An 18,609-nucleotide genomic window follows, 5' to 3' on the forward strand; every position below is an offset into this window, starting at 1 on the left:
TCGTACCACACAGACAGGGGACCTCCTCCTGTCACATGACCAGTGAGGAGGATCGTACCACACAGACAGGGGAGATAATCTGCTGGTGATCTGTAATGCTGACACATCTCTGTACACAGAATACAGAGTCCCCCCCGTCCCGGTACAGATGGTACATCCCGGTGTTATATAGACGGTGACAGGCAGAGATCAGGTGACACCAAACCAGCAACATGCCACTGAAGTGCGGAGGAGTGGGCGACACCAAACCGGCCGATGCCACCGTGCAGGAGCTGTGCGACCAGGTGAGGGCGGGGAGAGGATACAATGTATCTATGGGGGGGGGACTGGGAGAGGAAACAATGTATCTATGGGTGGTGGTGGAGGTAGTAGTGGGGTGCTCGGTGGTGGAGGTAGTAGTGGGGGTGCTTGGTGGAGGTAGTAGTGGGGTGCTCGGTGGTGGAGGTAGTAGTGGGGGTGCTTGGTGGAGGTAGTAGTGGGGTGCTCGGTGGTAGTAGTGGGGCGCTCGGTGGTGGAGGTAGTAGTGGGGTGCTCGGTGGTGGTGGTAGTAGTAGTAGTGGGGGTGCTCGGTGGTGGAGGTAGTAGTGGGGGTGCTCGGTGGTGGAGGTAGTAGTGGGGGTGCTCGGTGGTGGAGGTAGTAGTGGGGGTGCTCGGTGGTGGAGGTAGTAGTGGGGGGGTGCTCGGTGGTGGAGGTAGTAGTGGGGGGGGGGGGGTGCTCGGTGGTGGAGGTAGTAGTGGGGTGCTCGGTGGTGGAGGTAGTAGTGGGGGTGGTGGAGGTAGTAGTAGTGGGGGTGCTCGTGCAGGTAGTAGTGGGGTGCTCGGTGGTGGAGGTAGTAGTGGGGCGCTCGGTGGTGGAGGTAGTGGTGGAGGTAGTAGTGGGGCGCTCGGTGGTGGAGGTAGTAGTGGGGTGCTCGGTGGTGGAGGTAGTAGTGGGGGTGCACGTAGTGGGGGTGCTCGTGGAGGTAGCAGTGGGGCGCTCGGTGGTGGAGGTAGTAGTGGGGCGCTGGGTGGTGGAGGTAGTAGTGGGGTGCTCGGTGGTGGAGGTAGTAGTGGGGTGCTCGGTGGTGGAGGTAGTAGTGGGGGGGGGGGGGCTCGGGGGTGGAGGTAGTAGTGGGGGGGGGGTGCTCGGTGGTGGAGGTAGTGGGGGGGGGGGGGGGGCTCGGTGGTGGAGGTAGTAGGGGGGGTGCTCGGTGGTGGAGGTAGTAGTGGGGTGCTCGGTGGTGGAGGTAGTAGTGGGGGGGGGGGTGCTCGGTGGTGGAGGTAGTAGTGGGGTGCTCGGTGGTGGAGGTAGTAGTGGGGGGGGGGGGTGCTCGGTGGTGGAGGTAGTAGTGGGGCGCTCGGTGGTGGAGGTAGTGGGGGGGGGGGGTGCTCGGTGGTGGAGGTAGTGGGGGGGGGGTGCTCGGTGGTGGAGGTAGTAGTGGGGGGGGGTGCTCGGTGGTGGAGGTAGTAGTGGGGGGGGGTGCTCGGTGGTGGAGGTAGTAGTGGGGGGGGGGGGTGCTCGGTGGTGGAGGTAGTAGTGGGGGGGGGGGGGTGCTCGGGGGTGGAGGTAGTAGTGGGGCGCTGGGTGGTGGAGGTAGTAGTGGGGGGGGGGGGGGGGTGCTCGGTGGTGGAGGTAGTGGGGGGGGGGGGGGGTGCTCGGTGGTGGAGGTAGTAGTGGGGGTGCTCGGTGGTGGAGGTAGTAGTGGGGTGCTCTGTGGTGGAGGTAGTAGTGGGGGGGGGGGGGTGCTCGGTGGTGGAGGTAGTAGTGGGGTGGTGGTGGAGGTAGTAGTGGGGTGGTGGTGGAGGTAGTAGTGGGGGTGGTGGAGGTAGTAGTGGGGGTGGTGGAGGTAGTAGTGGGGTGCTCGGTGGTGGAGGTAGTAGTGGGGCGCTCGGTGGTGGAGGTAGTAGTGGGGGTGCTCGGTGGAGGTAGTAGTGGGGGTGCTCGGTGGTGGTGGAGGTAGTAGTGGGGGTGCTCATGCAGGTTGTGGGGTGCTCGGTGGTGGAGGTAGTAGTGGGGCGCTCGGTGGATAAGGTAGTAGTGGGGGTGGTGGAGGTAGTAGTGGGGTGCTCAGTCGTGGAGGTAGTAGTGGGGTGGTGGGGAAGGAAGGTAGTGGGGTGGTGGAGGTGGTAGTAGTAGGGTGCTCGTGGCGGGTGCTTCACTGTAAAGTGTTTGCTATGTATAAATCTCTCCCTTATTATGGAGAATCTCCCCTCCCCCCAGGAATTGGCTCTGCGGTGATCTCAGCCGGTGACTCATCACAATGTGATTTGGGAGAGGCGCTCTCATCATGTGACTTGGTCATGTGACACCAAACACCTGGCATTGTCTGCGATGAGCAACCAACCGCAGCGTCCCGTGTGCAGCGAGTTCCCTTTTCACCCTCCGGCTCCTCTGATTGGTGATAGGAGGAGTGCATTAGGCAGAACTCCACCCATAAATATCTCTCTGGAGGCCGCTCTGCTGGTACAAATATCTCCGATTGTTTTCACAAACATTTTCCACAACTCTTCTGACATTAACTTTAGATCTGAAATAATCAGCTCTGGATTTGAGCATTGTACGTTAAAGCGGAGTTCTGCCAAATTATTATTTTTTTTAAGTCGGCAGCTACAAATTCTGCGTCTGCTGACTTTTTTAAATAAGGACACTTGCCTGTCCAGGGCGCCCGCGATGTCGGCACCTGAAGCCCATCTGTCCCTCGGGTGGAGGCGCTGCCATCTTCGGTAAGGGAATCGGTTAGTGAAGCCTTGCGCTAGGGTTGTCCCGATACTAGTATCGAAACCAAGCATTTGTGCGCGTACTTCTACTCTCACAAATGCTCCCGATACTTGGTCGGCGGTGAGCGGACTCTGGGCAGAGAGAGTGGGCGGCGTCAGTAGGTGGCTCGGGCGGAGTGGACGGGCAGCCTCAGTGGGCGGAGCGGTCGCCTGTCATCTTGGCGCACCCTGCACTTGGCCGCCGTAAGCTAGCAGCTGACATCTTGTTACACCTAACCCATGTAGTTTGGGCTGGGTGTAACAAGATGTCAGAGGTCGGCCGATATATCGGCCGATATTTGGCCGTTTTGGAGAAATCGGCCTTTTTTTTTTTTTTTTTTTTTTTTTTTTTTATCCATATTAGGCTGATATTTTACATGGCCGCTAGCGGTGCCACGGCTCCGGAGCTAGGCCGAAGCTGCGGCCTTTCCTGATGCGGTGGCAATCCGCGGATTGCCGCCGCGGTCACAGCATCAGGAAAGGCGGCGGCTTCGGCCTAGCTCCGAAGCGGCGGCCTTCTTGGTATACCCAGCGTGACGGCTCTCCTCTCGGTTTACACCCACAGAGGGACCTGCGCTCGTGGGACACACACTGCTCTCTGGTGTCTGTACTTAGGGGGGGCAGGGGGGGTGTCTATACTGGAGGGAGAGGGGGTCTGTACTGAGGGGGGGTGACACTTTTTTTTTTTTTTTGCACCAGTGCCACTTGCTATCCAGTGCTATCTGACAGTCCCAATACCAGTGCTACCTATCAGTGCCAATGCCAATTAGTGCCACCTGCCAGTGTCAAGTGCCACCTGCCAATCGGTGCCATCTGCTAGTACCATCTTTCAGTGCCATCCAGTGCACCCTGCCGGTGCCACCTGCCAATCGGTGCCATCCAGTGCACCCTGCCAGTGCCAATAAGTGCCTTCTGCTAGTGTCATCTTCCAGTGCCAATTGGTGCCATCCAGTGCCGCGAGCCAGTGCCTCCAAAATAAAAACATCGGCCGCAAAAATCGGCATCATATATCGGCCTCCCAGATTTCTAATTATCGGCATCGGCCCGAGAAAAACCCATATCGGTCGACCTCTAATGTCTGCTAATACTTACTGATGCCAAGTGCAGGGTGTAACAAGATGGGTGCTGCAGCATGGCATTTCCTTATGTCATTTAATGCTGCATTTCAGTGCCAGCCACCGGTCAGTGCCCATAGGTGCCACCTATAAGTGCCCATCAGTCAGTACCACCTATCAGTGCCCCTCAGTCAAACTGTCACATGGCAGTAAAAAAAGTATCGGTATCGGCGAGTACATGAAAAAAGTATCTCCTTGTACTCGGTCCTAAAAAAGTGGTATCGGGACAACCCCCCTACCTCGCGCCTTCACTTCCTGGTTCCCTACTGCGCATGCGGGATCCCACTGGTCCCTGATGTTTTCTGGGACCTGTGTCTCCCAGAAGACAGCGGGGGGGGGGGGGAACAGAGAAGGCACCGGAGGTGGCGTAGATGCCCGTGGGTGGCTCGGGTATCTATGCCCGGAAGGTGCCAAATGTGACACCAGAGGGGAGGATTTTATTTTTTCCTCCAGTGAGACCTTTAATAAAAGAGCCTAGGCCCTAGAATCTGGCTTTATTCTTGCTGGATGACGGCCAAATTTGCCAACTGCCAGTAAATTTATTGACTAAAACTTTTTTTTTTTTTTAACACAACTGCCGTAAATATCAGGGGCTGATGATTTCATGCTGTGACTTTTTAACCACTTAAGGACCGCCTTACTGCACATATACGTTGGCAGAATAGCACGGCTGGGCACAAGCACGTACCTGTACGTCCTCTTTAAGTGCCCAGCCGTGGGTCGCGCGCGACTGGGTTTCCGCAGCCGCGGACCCGATCACTGCTGGAGTCCCGCGATCCGTCCCTGGAGCTGAAGAACGGGGACAGCTGTGTGTAAACACACCTTCTCCGTTCTTTACTGTGGCTCCGTCATCGACCGTGTGTTCCCTGATATAGGGGGACACAATCAATGATGTCACACCTACAGCCACACAACCCTACAGTTAGAAACACAGATGAGGTCACACTTAACCCCTTCAGCGCCCCCTGGTGGTTAAACCCCAAACTGCAATTTCCATTTTCACAGTAAACAATGCATTTTTATAGAACTTTTTGCTGTGAAAATGACAATGGTCACAAAAATGTGTTGAAAGTGTTCGCCATAATGTCGCAGTCACGAGAAAAATCGCTGATCACCGCCATTAGTAGTATAAAAAATAAAAATGCAATAAAACTATCCCCTATTTTGTAAACACTATACATTTTGCGCAAACCAATCGATAAACACTTATTGCGTTTTTTTTTTACCAAAAATATGTAGAAGAATACGTATCGGCCTAAACTGAGAAAAAAAAATGTTTTTATATATTTTTGGGGATATTTATTATAGTAAAAAATATTGAATTTTTTTCAAAATTGTCGCTCTATTTTTGTTTATAGCGCAAAAAATTAAAACCGCAGAGGTGATCAAATACCACGAAAAGAAAGCTCTATTTGTGGGGGAAAAAAGGACGCCAATTTTGTTTGGGAGCCGCGTCACACGACCGCGCACTTGTCTGCTAAAGCGACGCAGTGCCGAATCGCAAAAACTGTCCGGGTCCTTTACCCGCCTAAAGGTCCGGGTCTTAAGCGGTTAAAGCGTCGCAGTGCCGAATTGTAAAATGTGCTCTGGTCAGGAAGGGGATGAAATCTTCCGGGGGCTGAAGCGGTTAGTTTACTAAATGCTCTGCGGTACAATGGCGTCTCATACTTTGGTATTGCTGTCAATAAACAAATAAATGACGGCTGTCAATAAACAAATAAATGACGGCTGTCGATAAACAAATAAATGACGGCTGTCGATAGGAGTCACGATCTCCCGAGTAACTTTTGAATCTTATTTCCTCCCAGGTGAAGGCGGAGGTGGAACAGAAGAACGGACGTACATTCGGCACATTCGTTGCCGTCTCATACAAAACCCAAACGGTCAATGGAACAAACTATTTTGTGAAGGTAAGTCCGGTCCCGTCTGTGACTGAGGCCATGTAGGCTATGGCAGTATCGCCGCGTGCTGCAGATTAACCCTTTCATGCCTAAGCCTACTTCTGACATTTGTTGCTTAAAAGTTAAATCCCATCCCACCTATCGGTGCCCACCAGAGCTCATCAATCCCACCTATTGGGCGGCATTCATGAGCACTGTCTCCTCTCTCTCATTCCATGCAAGAGGACACGGGAGGCAGTATTCCATAGAACACGGCTCTGAGCTGTATGAGAGACGCGCTCTGCTCAGAGCTGTGCGACTAGAAACCCCCCCGCTGCCACCTTCACAGTGGCGGAATGCCAGGGCCCGGACGCAAGTGCGACTGTTGCGACCCTGGTAGTTCCGCCACTGGTTGGTGTCATTGGGAGGGATTGTGCTTCTTTGTTTGGTATCAGTAGATGAAAATGGTGCCCCAAGAGCCACATAAAAGTACCGTATTTATTGGGGTATAGTGCGCACCCCTAAATTTGCCCCTGAAATTCCTGTGGGGAAAAAAAGATTTTTGTACTTACAGTTTTGGTGTCTTGCACGGCGGCCTCGTCGGGTCCGGTGTCCGTCTGCGGCTTCGGGTGTCCTCTTCGTCGTGTGCAGCGTCTTTCCCGCGCCGAGTTTGAATACTGCGCCGGCATATACTGAGCGCAGTATAGTCGGGCAGGCTCGGCTACTCTCGCGCTGACGTCCTGTACGTCAGGACGTGAGCGCTAGAGGAGCTGAGACTGCCCGACTATACACGAGTGTACTGCGCTCGGTATATGCCGGCGCAGTATTCAAACTCGGCGCGGGTATCGGCGTATATCGCGCACCCACGATTTTGCCCTGATTTTTCATGGCAAAAAAGTGCGCGGTATACGACGATAAATACGGTAATACATGTTAATATCTGACCTATGTTTGTTTGTGGCGATGCACTGTTGTAGCAGTGGCGGCTTGTGCTCAAAATTTTAAGGGGTGCAAACAACTAAAAAAAAAGAAATAAAATCGAGCGCGGCCTCGCTGTGCCCCATCGAGCGCGGCCTCGCTGTGCCCCATCGAGCGCGGCCTCGCTGTGCCCCATCGAGCGCGGCCTCGCTGTGCCCCCTCGAACGCAGCCTCGCTGTGCCCCCCCCCAGCACTTTCCTGTCTCTGGTCAGCGCTGTCCTCCACGCTCCCTCCGAGTCTTCGATGTCTTCTCCTGTCTTCTTCTACTATGATTGGACACCTAGGCATCCAATCACAGTGCCTGTCGCTTCAGCCAATGAGGTGACAGGTAACCAGACCCTGTGCACCTGATTGGCTGAGAGGCGGGTCAGTGTTAGAATCCCTAACACAAACGCTATAAATGGCGAATGCAAAGCAGTGTGCCTGCTGTTTACCAATCGGGAAGCCTATTGGAGCCTGTGGCTCTAATCGGGAAGCCTATTGGAGTCGGCGGCTCTAATCGGCCACTTCCAAAAACACCCCCGCCACTGTAATTCAGATGCCTGACAGGGGGCCGGACACCTAAATAGTGGGCGGCAGCGGCGACAATAGTTGGATTCATGCAATGCATAAATCTATCTATTGGTGAGTGACGGGTGCAGGAGACGGGGGGTGGCGCTCCTGCACCCTCTATGAACGCACCGCCACTGTGTTCTAGTATTCTGAAGCGCAAAGCAAGGGTCCTTTTCTGCAGCATGCTGGCAGGTGACAGTCTTTTCTACTCGAGTTGTAGCCGCCTTTTAACCACTTTGCACAATTTTGGCACTTCTCTCCTTCATGTAAAAATCACAATTTTTTTTTGCTAGAAAATTAATCAGAATCCCCAAACATTATATATATATATATATATATACACACAAAACAGTAAAGTTAGCCCAATTTTTTTGTATAATGTGAAAGATGTTACGCTGAGTAAATGGATACCTAACATGTCACTCTTTAAAATTGCGCACACTCATGGAATGGCGCCAAACTTCGGTACTTAAAAATCTCCATAGGTGACGCTTAAATTTTTTTTACAGGTTACCATTTTCGAGTTGCAGAGGAGGTCTAGTGCTAGAATTGTTGCACACGCTCTAACGCACGTGCCAATACCTCACATGTGGGGTTTGAACAGCGTTTACATATGTGGGCGGGACCTGCATGCGTGTTCACTACTGCGCGTGAGATAACAGGGACAGGGGCGTTTTTGAAAATATTATTTTTTTACTATTTTTTTTTTTTTTTGATCACTTTTATTACTATTGCAAGGAATGTAAACATCCCTTGTAATAGGAATCGGTGTGACAGGTCCTCTTTATGGAGAGATGTGGGGGGAGGGGTCAATAAGACTCCACATCTCTCCTCCAGGCTTACAAGCATGAAATCGGTGAAAAAAAAATCACTGATCAGATGCCGACAGCCGTGATTGCGGCTTGGTTTGCTTCCGGGTACCGGGCGTGACGTCATAACGTGGCGCCCGGTCCTCCGACGGTCATAGAGATGACTGTGACCATCTGGTCACCAGTCATCTCTATGGTTCTGCAGCGAGCGACGGCCGATTCGCTCTCCGGGCCCCTGATGGCACGGGAGAGCCCGGAGAAGCACCGGAGGGGGGGGGGGGGGGGGGGGGGGAACGTCCCCTCCCGCTGCCTATAAGAATGATCAATCGGCGGAACCGCTGCTTTGAGCGTTCTTAGGCTCCATTCACATCTAGGCATTTTGTCGCCTGTAGCGCGACGCTATTGCAGCCTGCAATACGCTGGAGGGGTGATTTAACATTGTCTGCTATGGAGATGGTTCACATCTCCACGCCGAAACGCTGTACGCCTGAAGCTCAAAACGTGTCCCGGACCCTTTTTTTCAGGCGGCTTTCGGCATAGCCGACAATGTTAATCACCCCTCCTGTGTATGTTGGGCTTAAATGCCACGTTTTGTCGGGACAAAATGCCACGTTTTGTCGCGGCAAATCGCGGTAAAATATACCGCGTTCAGGTGTGAATGCAGCCTTGTGGGGCAGAGAATCGGCGGCTGAAGACGGCAATATCTGAATGATGCCTGTAGCTGCACCATCATTCAGATATCCCCGCACAAAGTCGAGGACGTCCCAGGGAGAGAAGATCTTTAAAGCGGTAGTAAAGCCGCTTTAAAGATCGCCGCTCCAGCGCTGTGATTGGCTGGAGCGGCCATGACGTCAGGAGACTTCTGTCTGGCGGCTGCCGGCTCCTTTAGCCGAAGATCCCCGCTGCGCATGCGCCGCTGCAGTCAGAGGCGCATTGCAAGGGGAATATCTTCTAAACCGTACAGGTTTAGGAGATATTCTTTATACCTAAAGGTTAGGCTCCATGCACACTGAAGCTGATAAACTGCAGTTTATTGGCGCTTTTTTTTTTTTTAAAGCCCATAAACTGAACTCTGTTAGAGCCGGTTCACACTGGGGCGACACGACAGGCGCCTGACGTGTCGCGTCCCATTCAATGCAATGGAACCGTTCTAATAGGAGCAGCGCAAGTTGCTCCGACTTAGAAAAAGGTTCCTGTAAGACTTCGGGGGCGGCTCGGGGAGACCTGCATTGACTTCTACACAGAAGTCGTTTTGCAAATCTCCTCTGAAGTCGTCCTCAGGACGACTTGCAGTTTCGCCCCCGAAGTCGTGCCGCTGCAGTGTGAACCGTCTCTTGGCCTATGTGCCCATGCACACCTGGGTGTTTTTTAGTGTTAATGAGCTTTGGAGTTCATTGGCTTTTTTTCTGAACGCCCGAAATTTGCGTTCAAAGTGTCGTTTTTCGGCGGGGAAAAACGCTGCAAAACAGACTCCCAAAAACGCTTAAACGCTGGCACCAGCGGTTTTTGAGTTTATTTTTTTTTATCCATTGAAGAAAAGTAAAAAAACTACACTCAAACGCTGATTAAAGCTATTGAAAAAACGCTAAATGTTGAAAGGCTCCCTGCAAAGCTACTGGCGTTTTTTTTTTATAGCTTTGATCAGCTTCAGTGTGCATGGAACCTAAGCCTTATTATAGGCTTACCTGTAAGTGAAAGTGGTAGTACAGAGTTTACTACCACTTTAACTAGCACAATGCTACTTGGAACTGCTATTGGTGACTCTATATAACAGTGAATGTGTACATGTCCCCTCCCCCCCCTCCCAGGGTGATCTATGTCAGGGAATCTTCTAAAAGTAATATGTCTTCTCTTTGTAGGTCCAGATCGATGGGGACGAGTACTGCCACCTTCGTATACACAAGGCGTTCCCGCACGCACAGGACAAGGTCACCCTGTCCACCACCCAGCTGGGGAAGACCAAGGAAGAGGAGATCGCTTATATAAACTGAGCGGCGTCCGTCCTCGCCATCCACATGCGGTGCCTCCTCCATGCAGCCGTGCTTCTCGCCACTCTCATCTAATAGACTTTCCTCTCATTTTCTATTAAACAAAATCTCTCAAATTCCATAACAAGTCCAGTCCTAGCGCTCCTATGAGTTCAGTTGTCGCAGTGCATTCTGGGATGTCAGGCTGCTTCACCTAGAGAATATATTTTGTACTTTTTGTTACGTGCCTTTTTGTTTACATGCAGATTTAATAAACTTTGCTTTTCTTTAATGTGTGACTCTGTCTTCAACATGCCCGCCCTGGTAGTCGGTGCCCATCGCTTCCGTATCCATTCCTCAGATGGAAGATCCGTGACCAGACCTCTCTCCATTCCACCTGCCATGGTGGGAAGGACAACAGAGCCCAGGTCCCATGATGAGAGCATCTGGCCGATGAGGGGGGCGCACGCAGTACCTCCGGCGGGCACAGTACCTTGGGTGGGCATGCTCTACACATTTTAACACAGTGGACCGGAGTGTGTTTAAAATCCCAGTCTACCGGCTGCTGTCTGTGTCGTGAAACCTCAGATTGCGAGTAACGCGGTTAACGAGCGTTTCGCAATATGAACATTTTTTTGGATAGGGATCCTGACTTGGTTTGCGAGTGTCTTGCATAAACAAGCAGGATTCAAGCCAGAGGTGTGCAATACCGCATTTGGCCGGTGCTGTTTGGAAATACTCCATTCCTGAGGTTCAGCCGAGCTGTCGCCGAGCCTTTCCAAGGCTCTCCGGTGCCCCCCACCTCTGGCCACATGTTACATAGTTAGTCAGGTTGAAAAAAAGTCCATCCAGTTCAACCACAAAAAATAAACAAACAAAATAAAAAACACAGTACAATCCCATACACCCAACTCCATACCCACAGTTGATCCAGAGGAAGGCAAAAAACCCCAGCAGAGCATGATCCAATTTGCTACAGCAGGGGAAGAAAATTCCTTCCTGATCCCCCGAGGGGCAATCGGATTTACCCTGGATCAACTTTACCTACAAAACTTAGTACTCAGTTATATTCTGTACATTTAGGAAAGTATCCAGGCCTTTCTTAAAGCAATCTACTGAGCTGGCCAGAACCACCTCTGGAGGGAGTCTGTTCCATGCGGTATTGCATGCCATAGAAGTCAATGCGGAACAAATTATTATTTTCATTGACTTCTATGGAGAAACTCGCTTTGATATGCAAGTGCTTTGGATTACGAGCATTCTCCTGAAACGGATTATACTCGTAATCCAAGGTTCCACTGTATATAATATTTAGAAGAAATGGCCGCACACCACTGTAGAGCAAAATCCTTTTCTGTTTGGACATCCCAAAAACTACAGGAATCAGAGTGCTGGTAGACGCGTTTTCTCCCTCGTCTTCCAGGACGGCACGCTGAGAGTAGACTGGCCACCTGACAGGAAACACAATCAAAAAAGAGGTTAAAAGGCCCCACCCTTCCCATGTGCCTCAGTTTCTGATTGTGTTTCCCCTACAGCGAAACAGTTTTTTTATTTTCAAGCTGACCTAAGGCCTGGGGCTGGTGGTCCCCCCCCGGAGTCTAGACCACAGGTACTGGGTGCTTTTGGGTCCGGTCAAGGTGCTTGCACTTTCCCGGGGGGGTATCCCTTCTTTATGGTCTAGGGAGGCTGAAAGTACTAACTAAGAAGAGTGCCTCCCTGGACGCCAGAGCCTCCTAGCTAGCAGGGCTTCCCTAGTGCTCTGAGGCGGCCGTACCTCTCTCCCCCCTCCGTCTTCCCTCCTACCTTACAGGGAGACTTCCCCTCTGCAGCGTGGTGTCGGCTGGGCTGGGCGCCGCTCCGAGCGGCGCCGTCACTTGCTGGGCGCGTATTGAAGACGCGCACGCCGTCCGACGGCGTGACGTCACTCCGCCCCTACAAGATGGCGGCCTCCACCGACGGATGCCACATTTCGCTGCAGAGCACAGCAGAGGCAGAGCAACACGCAGCCGGGGAGAGAGAAGGGCCGGGCGCCCTCATCATGGAGGACCGTCTGACAGAGGCTGCTGAGGAGTCCACCCGGGGTGAGTCCTCCTTGTGTTCGGGGGTGGGGGGCTTCCCCCCCCCTCTTGTTGTAGAACCTCAGCTGTGAGAGTATGTTGCTAATGGGCCTTTCTATTTTACATTATGTTTTAGGAGAGGACCCTTCTGCCCAGGGGGAAGCCAGTAGATCTACTAAACCCCTTAAAAAAATTAAGAAATGTGGGAATTGTAATGATAAGCTCCCGACAGACTATAGCAAACCCTTTTGCTCCAAGTGTATCCTTAAACTAGCTGGGAAAGAGACCTCGCAAATCATGAAGGATTTTCTCTCTGTGCAGTCAGAAATGCTCGCCACTCTCAAGGATTTTAAATCTTCCTTGAAAAGTAGGGAGTCTGATCCCCCTGTACCTGGTCCGTCGTCTCAGGAGGGATCCACTTCTGCGCGGCTGGGTTCCCGCCAGCGAACTAGGAAGGCTCCTTCCTCTGACTCCGAGGATTCTGAGGTCACTCTTCAAGAAGAGGGCCTGGTGGAAAGCCAGGCGGAGGAAGAGGACGAGGATGCCAGGTCTGGGAAATATATATTTTCCGCAGATGATATGGAGGGTCTTCTCGCAGCCATTTACGCCTCTGAGCAGATCCAACATCCAGCGGAGCAGGTTTCAGCCCAGGACAGGATGTATTTGGGTTTAATTAAGCCTCAGTCTAAAACGATCCCAGTGCATCAATCCCTCAAGGATATTATCCGGAGGGAATGGGCTGAGCCAGAAAAGAAACTTCCCAAGTTTAAGACCTGGAAACGCCGCTGCCCCTTTAAAGATGAGGTGGAGGATACCTTTTTTAAAGTTCCTCGTCTTGACGCATCTTTAGCTCAGGTCTCTAGACAATCCGATCTCTCTTTTGAGGATGCAGGGAGTTTAAGGGATGCCATGGATAGGCGGGCTGATACCTCCCTCCGTAGAGCCTGGGAAGCCAATGCAGCCGCTTTGGGTCCTGCGTTAGCTTCAGCATGCGTCGCAAGGAACACTGCCGCTTGGACTTCCAGGCTGTTAGATCATCTAGCAAGTTCTTCCAAGTCTAGAGAAACTCAAGAGTCCCTCCAGGTGATCGGCAGTGCGGTAGCCTATTTGGCAGACGCAGCTATTGAGACGGTTCGCGCTTCAGCCAAGACTGGAGCACTTATTAATGCTTCTAGGAGAGCTGTCTGGCTGAAAACTTGGAGGGGCGACCTTGCGTCAAAAAACCGCTTGTGTGCGATTCCGTTTGAGGGTTCCCTCCTGTTCGGCACCGCATTAGATCAGGCCCTAGCGAGATCCTCTGAAAAAGGAAATACATTTCCCTCAAAACCTAGAGCAAATAGGGGGAAGTTTTTTCGTCCCAACCAGAGGAAAAACCCCCCCCCAGGGAAGAAATCGGCACCCGGCAGGCGCTGGGGGTTTGGAAAGGATAAGCCAAAGAGTGGGATCCTTTTTTCCAGCCCCAAGCCTGGTGAAAAGGATCCCAAGTGACGAGAGGGTAGGGGGCAGGCTCTCCAGGTTCCTTCCCGCTTGGGAGGAGATAACCAGGAGTCCTCACGTCCTTCAGATCATCAGGGAAGGTTACAGGCTAGAATTCCGCCAGTTTCCTCCCCCCATTTTTCTCCTCACACACCTACCAAGCGATCCTCGCAAAGCCGCTGGACTTTCCCAGAACGTTGCCAGCCTGGCCGAACAGGGAGTCATAGTCCCAGTCCCTCCAAATCAAGAGGGCCAGGGAGTATACTCCCATATTTTTGTCGTTCCCAAACCACTCGGGAAATTCAGATTGATCATCAATCTCAGACCCCTAAATGTTCATCTTCAATACAAAAAATTTCGTATGGAGAATGTGTACAGTCTCAGGGGCCTCTTGTTAGAAGGCGTGTTCATGGTGACAATAGACTTGAGGGATGCTTACCTTCACGTTCCTATTTGTCCGGATCACCAGAGATTCCTCAGATTCGCCCTCACCTCTGCCCAAGGAGTTCAGCACTGGCAGTTCTCGGCCCTCCCCTTCGGACTGGCTTCCAGTCCGAGGGTGTTTACGAAGGTCCTGGCAGAGGTGATGGCTTTTCTACATTTAAAGGGGATCTCCCTCGTCCCTTACTTGGACGACCTTTTGCTCTTCAACCTGAGTCGGGATCAGCTCCTTCTGGACCTGGCCACTGTCATAACCACCCTGGAATCCCTTGGTTGGATCGTGAACAGGGAGAAGTCTTCTCTCCTTCCAGAACAAAGGAAGATGTACCTAGGTTTTCTTATAGACTCCCTAGAAAGGAAGCTTGTCTTATCCCAAGACAAAGCACAGGGTCTTATGACAGCGGTCAGGTCCCTAGTGGTGGCTGTAGATTCCTCTTTCAGAGAAATCATGAGGTTGTTGGGACGGATGACTTCGTGCATCCCGGCAGTTCCTTGGGCACAACTCCACTCAAGGCCCCTACAGGCCTTCCTTCTCTCATCTTGGGGGGGAACGGAAGAGACGTTGGATACCAGGGTCAGTATCCCGGTTCCAGTAAAAGACACCTTACAATGGTGGCTGTTGCCCCAGAACCTTTTAAAGGGTCGTCTGTGGAGTCAGGTCAACCCGATCAAAGTCACTACAGATGCCAGCAGCTGGGGGTGGGGAGCCCATACGGAGGAACTTCGAGCCCAGGGTTCTTGGAATCCCCAGCAAAGGCGGGCTTCTTCCAACTACCGGGAGTTATTGGCGGTTGGGGAGGCTCTGGAAGCCTTCGAGGAGAGAATTCAGGGCCGAGAGGTCCTAGTCCTCTCCGACAACGCGACTACGATCGCCTTTCTCAACCGGCAGGGGGGGCACCAGGTCACACTCTCTCCTAGCCCTCTCCCTGAGGATCCTAAGTTGGGTAGAACAGAGGGTGCCCTCTCTTCTAGCGGTCCATATAAGAGGGACCCTCAATCTGGAGGCCGATTTTCTGAGCCGCCAGCCCATCCTTCAGGGGGAATGGGAATTATGCCCGGAGACCTTCAGCTGGATTTGCCAACAGCTCGGTCGCCCAGACCTCTTTGCGTGCAAGGGGAACAAAAAGGTGAGCAGGTTCTTTTCCCTCTCCCGAGAGCAGGGTTCACTGGGGGTGGATGCGTTGGCTCAACCCTGGAGATTCCGGTTGGCCTACGCCTTTCCTCCCTTGAATCTCATCCCAAGGGTTCTGCAAAAATTGAACGCCTCAGACACCAACCTGATTTTAATCGCTCCTTGGTGGCCCAAGAGGTCCTGGTTCCCCACCCTGAAACATTGGGCTCTAGCTCCCCCGCTTCCTCTCCCTCCCCGGGCGGGTCTTCTGCGGCAGGGGCCGGTCTCTCATCCGAACCCAGAATTCTTCAGCCTGACGGCATGGCTCTTGAGAGGTGGAACCTGCAGCAGAGAGGCTGTTCGGAAAAGGTGATAGGAACCCTGTTGGCTAGTCGCAAGAAAGTCACCAGACTCATCTATGCAAGAATCTGGGGGGTCTTTTCGCGCTGGTGCTCCGCGAAACAGATCTCCTACCCTGACATCCCCGTCATCCTGGATTTCCTCCAGGATGGGGTGGAACTAGGCTTAGCCACTAAGACCTTGAGAGTCCAAGTTACGGCCTTGTCCTATTTTTTGGACAGGAGCCTTTCTGGGGATCCTCTTATTAGGAGGTTTCTGACAGCCAGGGACAGACTTTCCCCTATAAAAGTGTCTAGAGTTCCCCCTTGGGACCTCTCTCTAGTCTTGAATCAGCTATCTAAGGCACCATTCGAACCTATAGATAGTATTCCAATTAAATTACTTTCCTTTAAATTTACTTTTTTGTTGGCTATCACGTCTGCCAAAAGAGTTGGAGACATGCATGCTTTTTCCATTAAGGAACCCTTTCTTCGGGTTTTTGAAGACAGGGTGGTACTGAGTCAGGATCCTCTGTACCTGCCCAAAGTGGCAACTAAGTTCCACAGATCCCAGGAGGTAGTCCTCCCTTCGTTTTGCGCAGATCCCAAGAATGAGAAGGAGGCTACTTTTCATTGCTTGGACGTAAGACGTTGTCTTTTGATTTATTTAGAGAGGGTAAGTGAGTTTAGGAATTCCCCTCATCTTTTGGTTAATTTTTCTGGTCAGAAAAAGGGTCAGCAGGCAACAAAAGCTTCTATATCCAGATGGATCAGGCAGGCTATTTCTTTATCCTACACCTTAGCGGGTAGACCAGTTCCTGTTATCAAGGCCCATTCCACCCGATCACTGGCAGCCTCCTGGGCAGAAAGAGCAGGAGCTTCCATAGAACAAATATGTAAAGCGGCGACCTGGTCAAGCCAGAATACGTTCGTCAGACATTACAGAGTCGAACTGCTGTCACCGCAAGATCTGATGTTTGGTAGGAAGGTCCTACAGACGGTGGTCCCGCCCTAAGGTAGGCCCAAAGATTGCTTGCTTTTCTCTCAGCGTGCCGTCCTGGAAGACGAGGGAGAAATGACCAGTTACACTTACCGGTAGCTGGATTTCTACGATGTCTTACAGGACGGCAGGCCTACTTCCCTCCCTGTTATTTACTGCTATTCGGAGTTATTCTTTTATTAGGTCCTAGGACCGTGTTCTAATAGCGGTTACTTATCTACAAACTGAGGCACATGGGAAGGGTGGGGCCTTTTAACCTCTTTTTTGATTGTGTTTCCTGTCAGGTGGCCAGTCTACTCTCAGCGTGCCGTCCTGTAAGACATCGTAGAAATCCAGCTACCGGTAAGTGTAACTGGTCATTTGCACACTTTACGTGTGCTTGGTCATTAGGCATGAAGTGTGCGAAGTGCAGCTACCCAGCATTCCGATTCCTGTAGTTTTTGGATGTCCAAATAAAAAAGGATTTTGCTCTACAGTGGTGTGTGGCCATTTCTTCTTATTTCATTGTGTGCAGAGGTGAGGCGAGCACCTACTGGATTATAGGGATTCCCGGTCTCACCTGGAGCGGCGGGTGTTCTTTTTCTATCGCCGTTTATAGATGATGCTGGTAGACTATTAATTAACCCCTTCTCACCCACTACAATTGTTTGGAGCGCTTTGGGGAGTGATAAAGATCAGCAATCATGTGACTACTGTTACAGTGGTCACATGCTTGGAAGCCAGCCCCATTGGCTATCAATAGTTGCCCTGGACTGAGAGTGGACCACCCTCTGACACATGTGTGGTGTATGGGTGTTGAATTCATTCCTTTTGCCACAGCAAATGTGTTGGGTGGTGATAAAGGGGTTAAAGTGTCTGGGGCATAGGTGTCCCTTGCTGCCTGTCGGAAATCTGAAAAAAAAAAGAGAATCTGTAAATTTCAAAATCGCTAATAACTATTAAATTATAGGTATTGGCATTTCCTTTCAAATTTTGGCCGTTGCATTCATTGCCGAATACAAAATTATCTGAAGTTACGAATTCTCCAAAATGACAAATGCTGCATCTAAACAAATTGGTAAATAATAAAAAAAAATTATTAGACCGTTGCATTCCATTAGTTTAGATGCGGCATTCGTTATTTTGGATAATTAACTTCGGATAAATTCGTATTCGTTACATTTACTAACAGCCAAATTTTGAAAGGAAATTCCAATACCTGTAATTTAAAGCGGAGGTTCACCCAAATAACATCTACCGTATTTATCGGCGTATACCACGCACTTTTTTTGCCCTGAAAATCGGGGCAAAATCGTGGGTGCGCAATATACGCCGATACCTGCTTCCCTCGCTGAGTTTGAACCACTGCGCCGGCATATACTGAGCGCAGTACACTCGGGTATAGTCGGGCAGGCTCGGCTCCTCTCACAGTCACGTCCTGTACGTGAGAGGAGCCGAGCCTGCCCGAGTGTACTGCGCTCGGTATATGCCGGCGCAGTGGTTCAAACTCAGCGCGGGGAGGACACCACGCTGGCTGCAGGAGGACACCGGACATGGATGACAGGCAAGACACCGAGGGGCATCCAAACGAAATTTTTTTTTTTTTTTTTTTTTTTTCAGGAATTTTTCAAGTTCAAGTTCGGGGGTGCACGCTATACGCCGGGGGGCGTTAGAGCCCGATAAATACGGTATATAAGGGCAAATTCTTTATACTTCTAACATGTACAGTAGCCACTTTTTTTTTTTGGCTGTACATACCTTATTGTAGAAAGAAATGTTTGGACAGCCGCACTCTGGAAAAACCTTCTCGGTTGCCTTTTATTGGTAAAAGTTATCAAACACCACACATCACAGCAAAGACAGGGGCATACAGGATAAAGGCGTTTCTATCCTGAGGCGCAATGTAATCTGGGAGTTCGCCCAGATGAGAGATGTCCCCCGGCGGATAAGGCCCCCCCCCCCGTATTACGTAGCTGCATCACAAACCTCAACGGAGTTTCCGAAAGAAGCCGAACATGTAGAGTTGGCTCTATACGGCGCCTGCGCACCGACTAGGAGCCGTGTAGAGCTGACTGCGCAGGCGCCGTATAGAGCTGACTCGCGGCTCTACATGTTCGAAATAGATAGAAACGCCTACTCCCGCGGGAGTGAGTACCTGGAAGCCGAATTT

At 51.5% G+C, this 18,609-nt stretch overlaps 1 protein-coding gene across 1 annotated transcript; it reads left to right on the forward strand.

Moving 5' to 3' along the window:
• Positions 1–54: 54 nt before the first annotated feature.
• LOC120928075 (cystatin-B-like) lies at positions 55–10,329 on the forward strand. Its single transcript, XM_040339164.1, has 3 exons — positions 55–284; positions 5,660–5,761; positions 9,930–10,329. The coding sequence occupies exons 1-3, from the start codon at positions 213–215 to the stop codon at positions 10,059–10,061; spliced, it is 306 nt and encodes a 101-aa protein (XP_040195098.1). The 5' UTR covers positions 55–212; the 3' UTR covers positions 10,062–10,329.
• The last annotated feature ends 8,280 nt before the right edge of the window (positions 10,330–18,609 follow it).

Source organism: Rana temporaria, chromosome 2 (assembly GCF_905171775.1).
Source record: "Rana temporaria chromosome 2, aRanTem1.1, whole genome shotgun sequence".
Taxonomy (NCBI): domain Eukaryota; kingdom Metazoa; phylum Chordata; class Amphibia; order Anura; family Ranidae; genus Rana; species Rana temporaria.

Excerpts from the sequence above, each read along its gene's own strand:
- LOC120928075 (XM_040339164.1), top strand. The coding sequence starts at position 213 with ATGCCACTGAAGTGCGGAGGAGTGGGCGACACCAAACCGGCCGATGCC. Across the intron at positions 285-5,659 it reads TGCAGGAGCTGTGCGACCAG|GTGAAGGCGGAGGTGGAACA; the intron begins GTGAGGGCGGGG and ends ATTTCCTCCCAG. Across the intron at positions 5,762-9,929 it reads GAACAAACTATTTTGTGAAG|GTCCAGATCGATGGGGACGA; the intron begins GTAAGTCCGGTC and ends TTCTCTTTGTAG.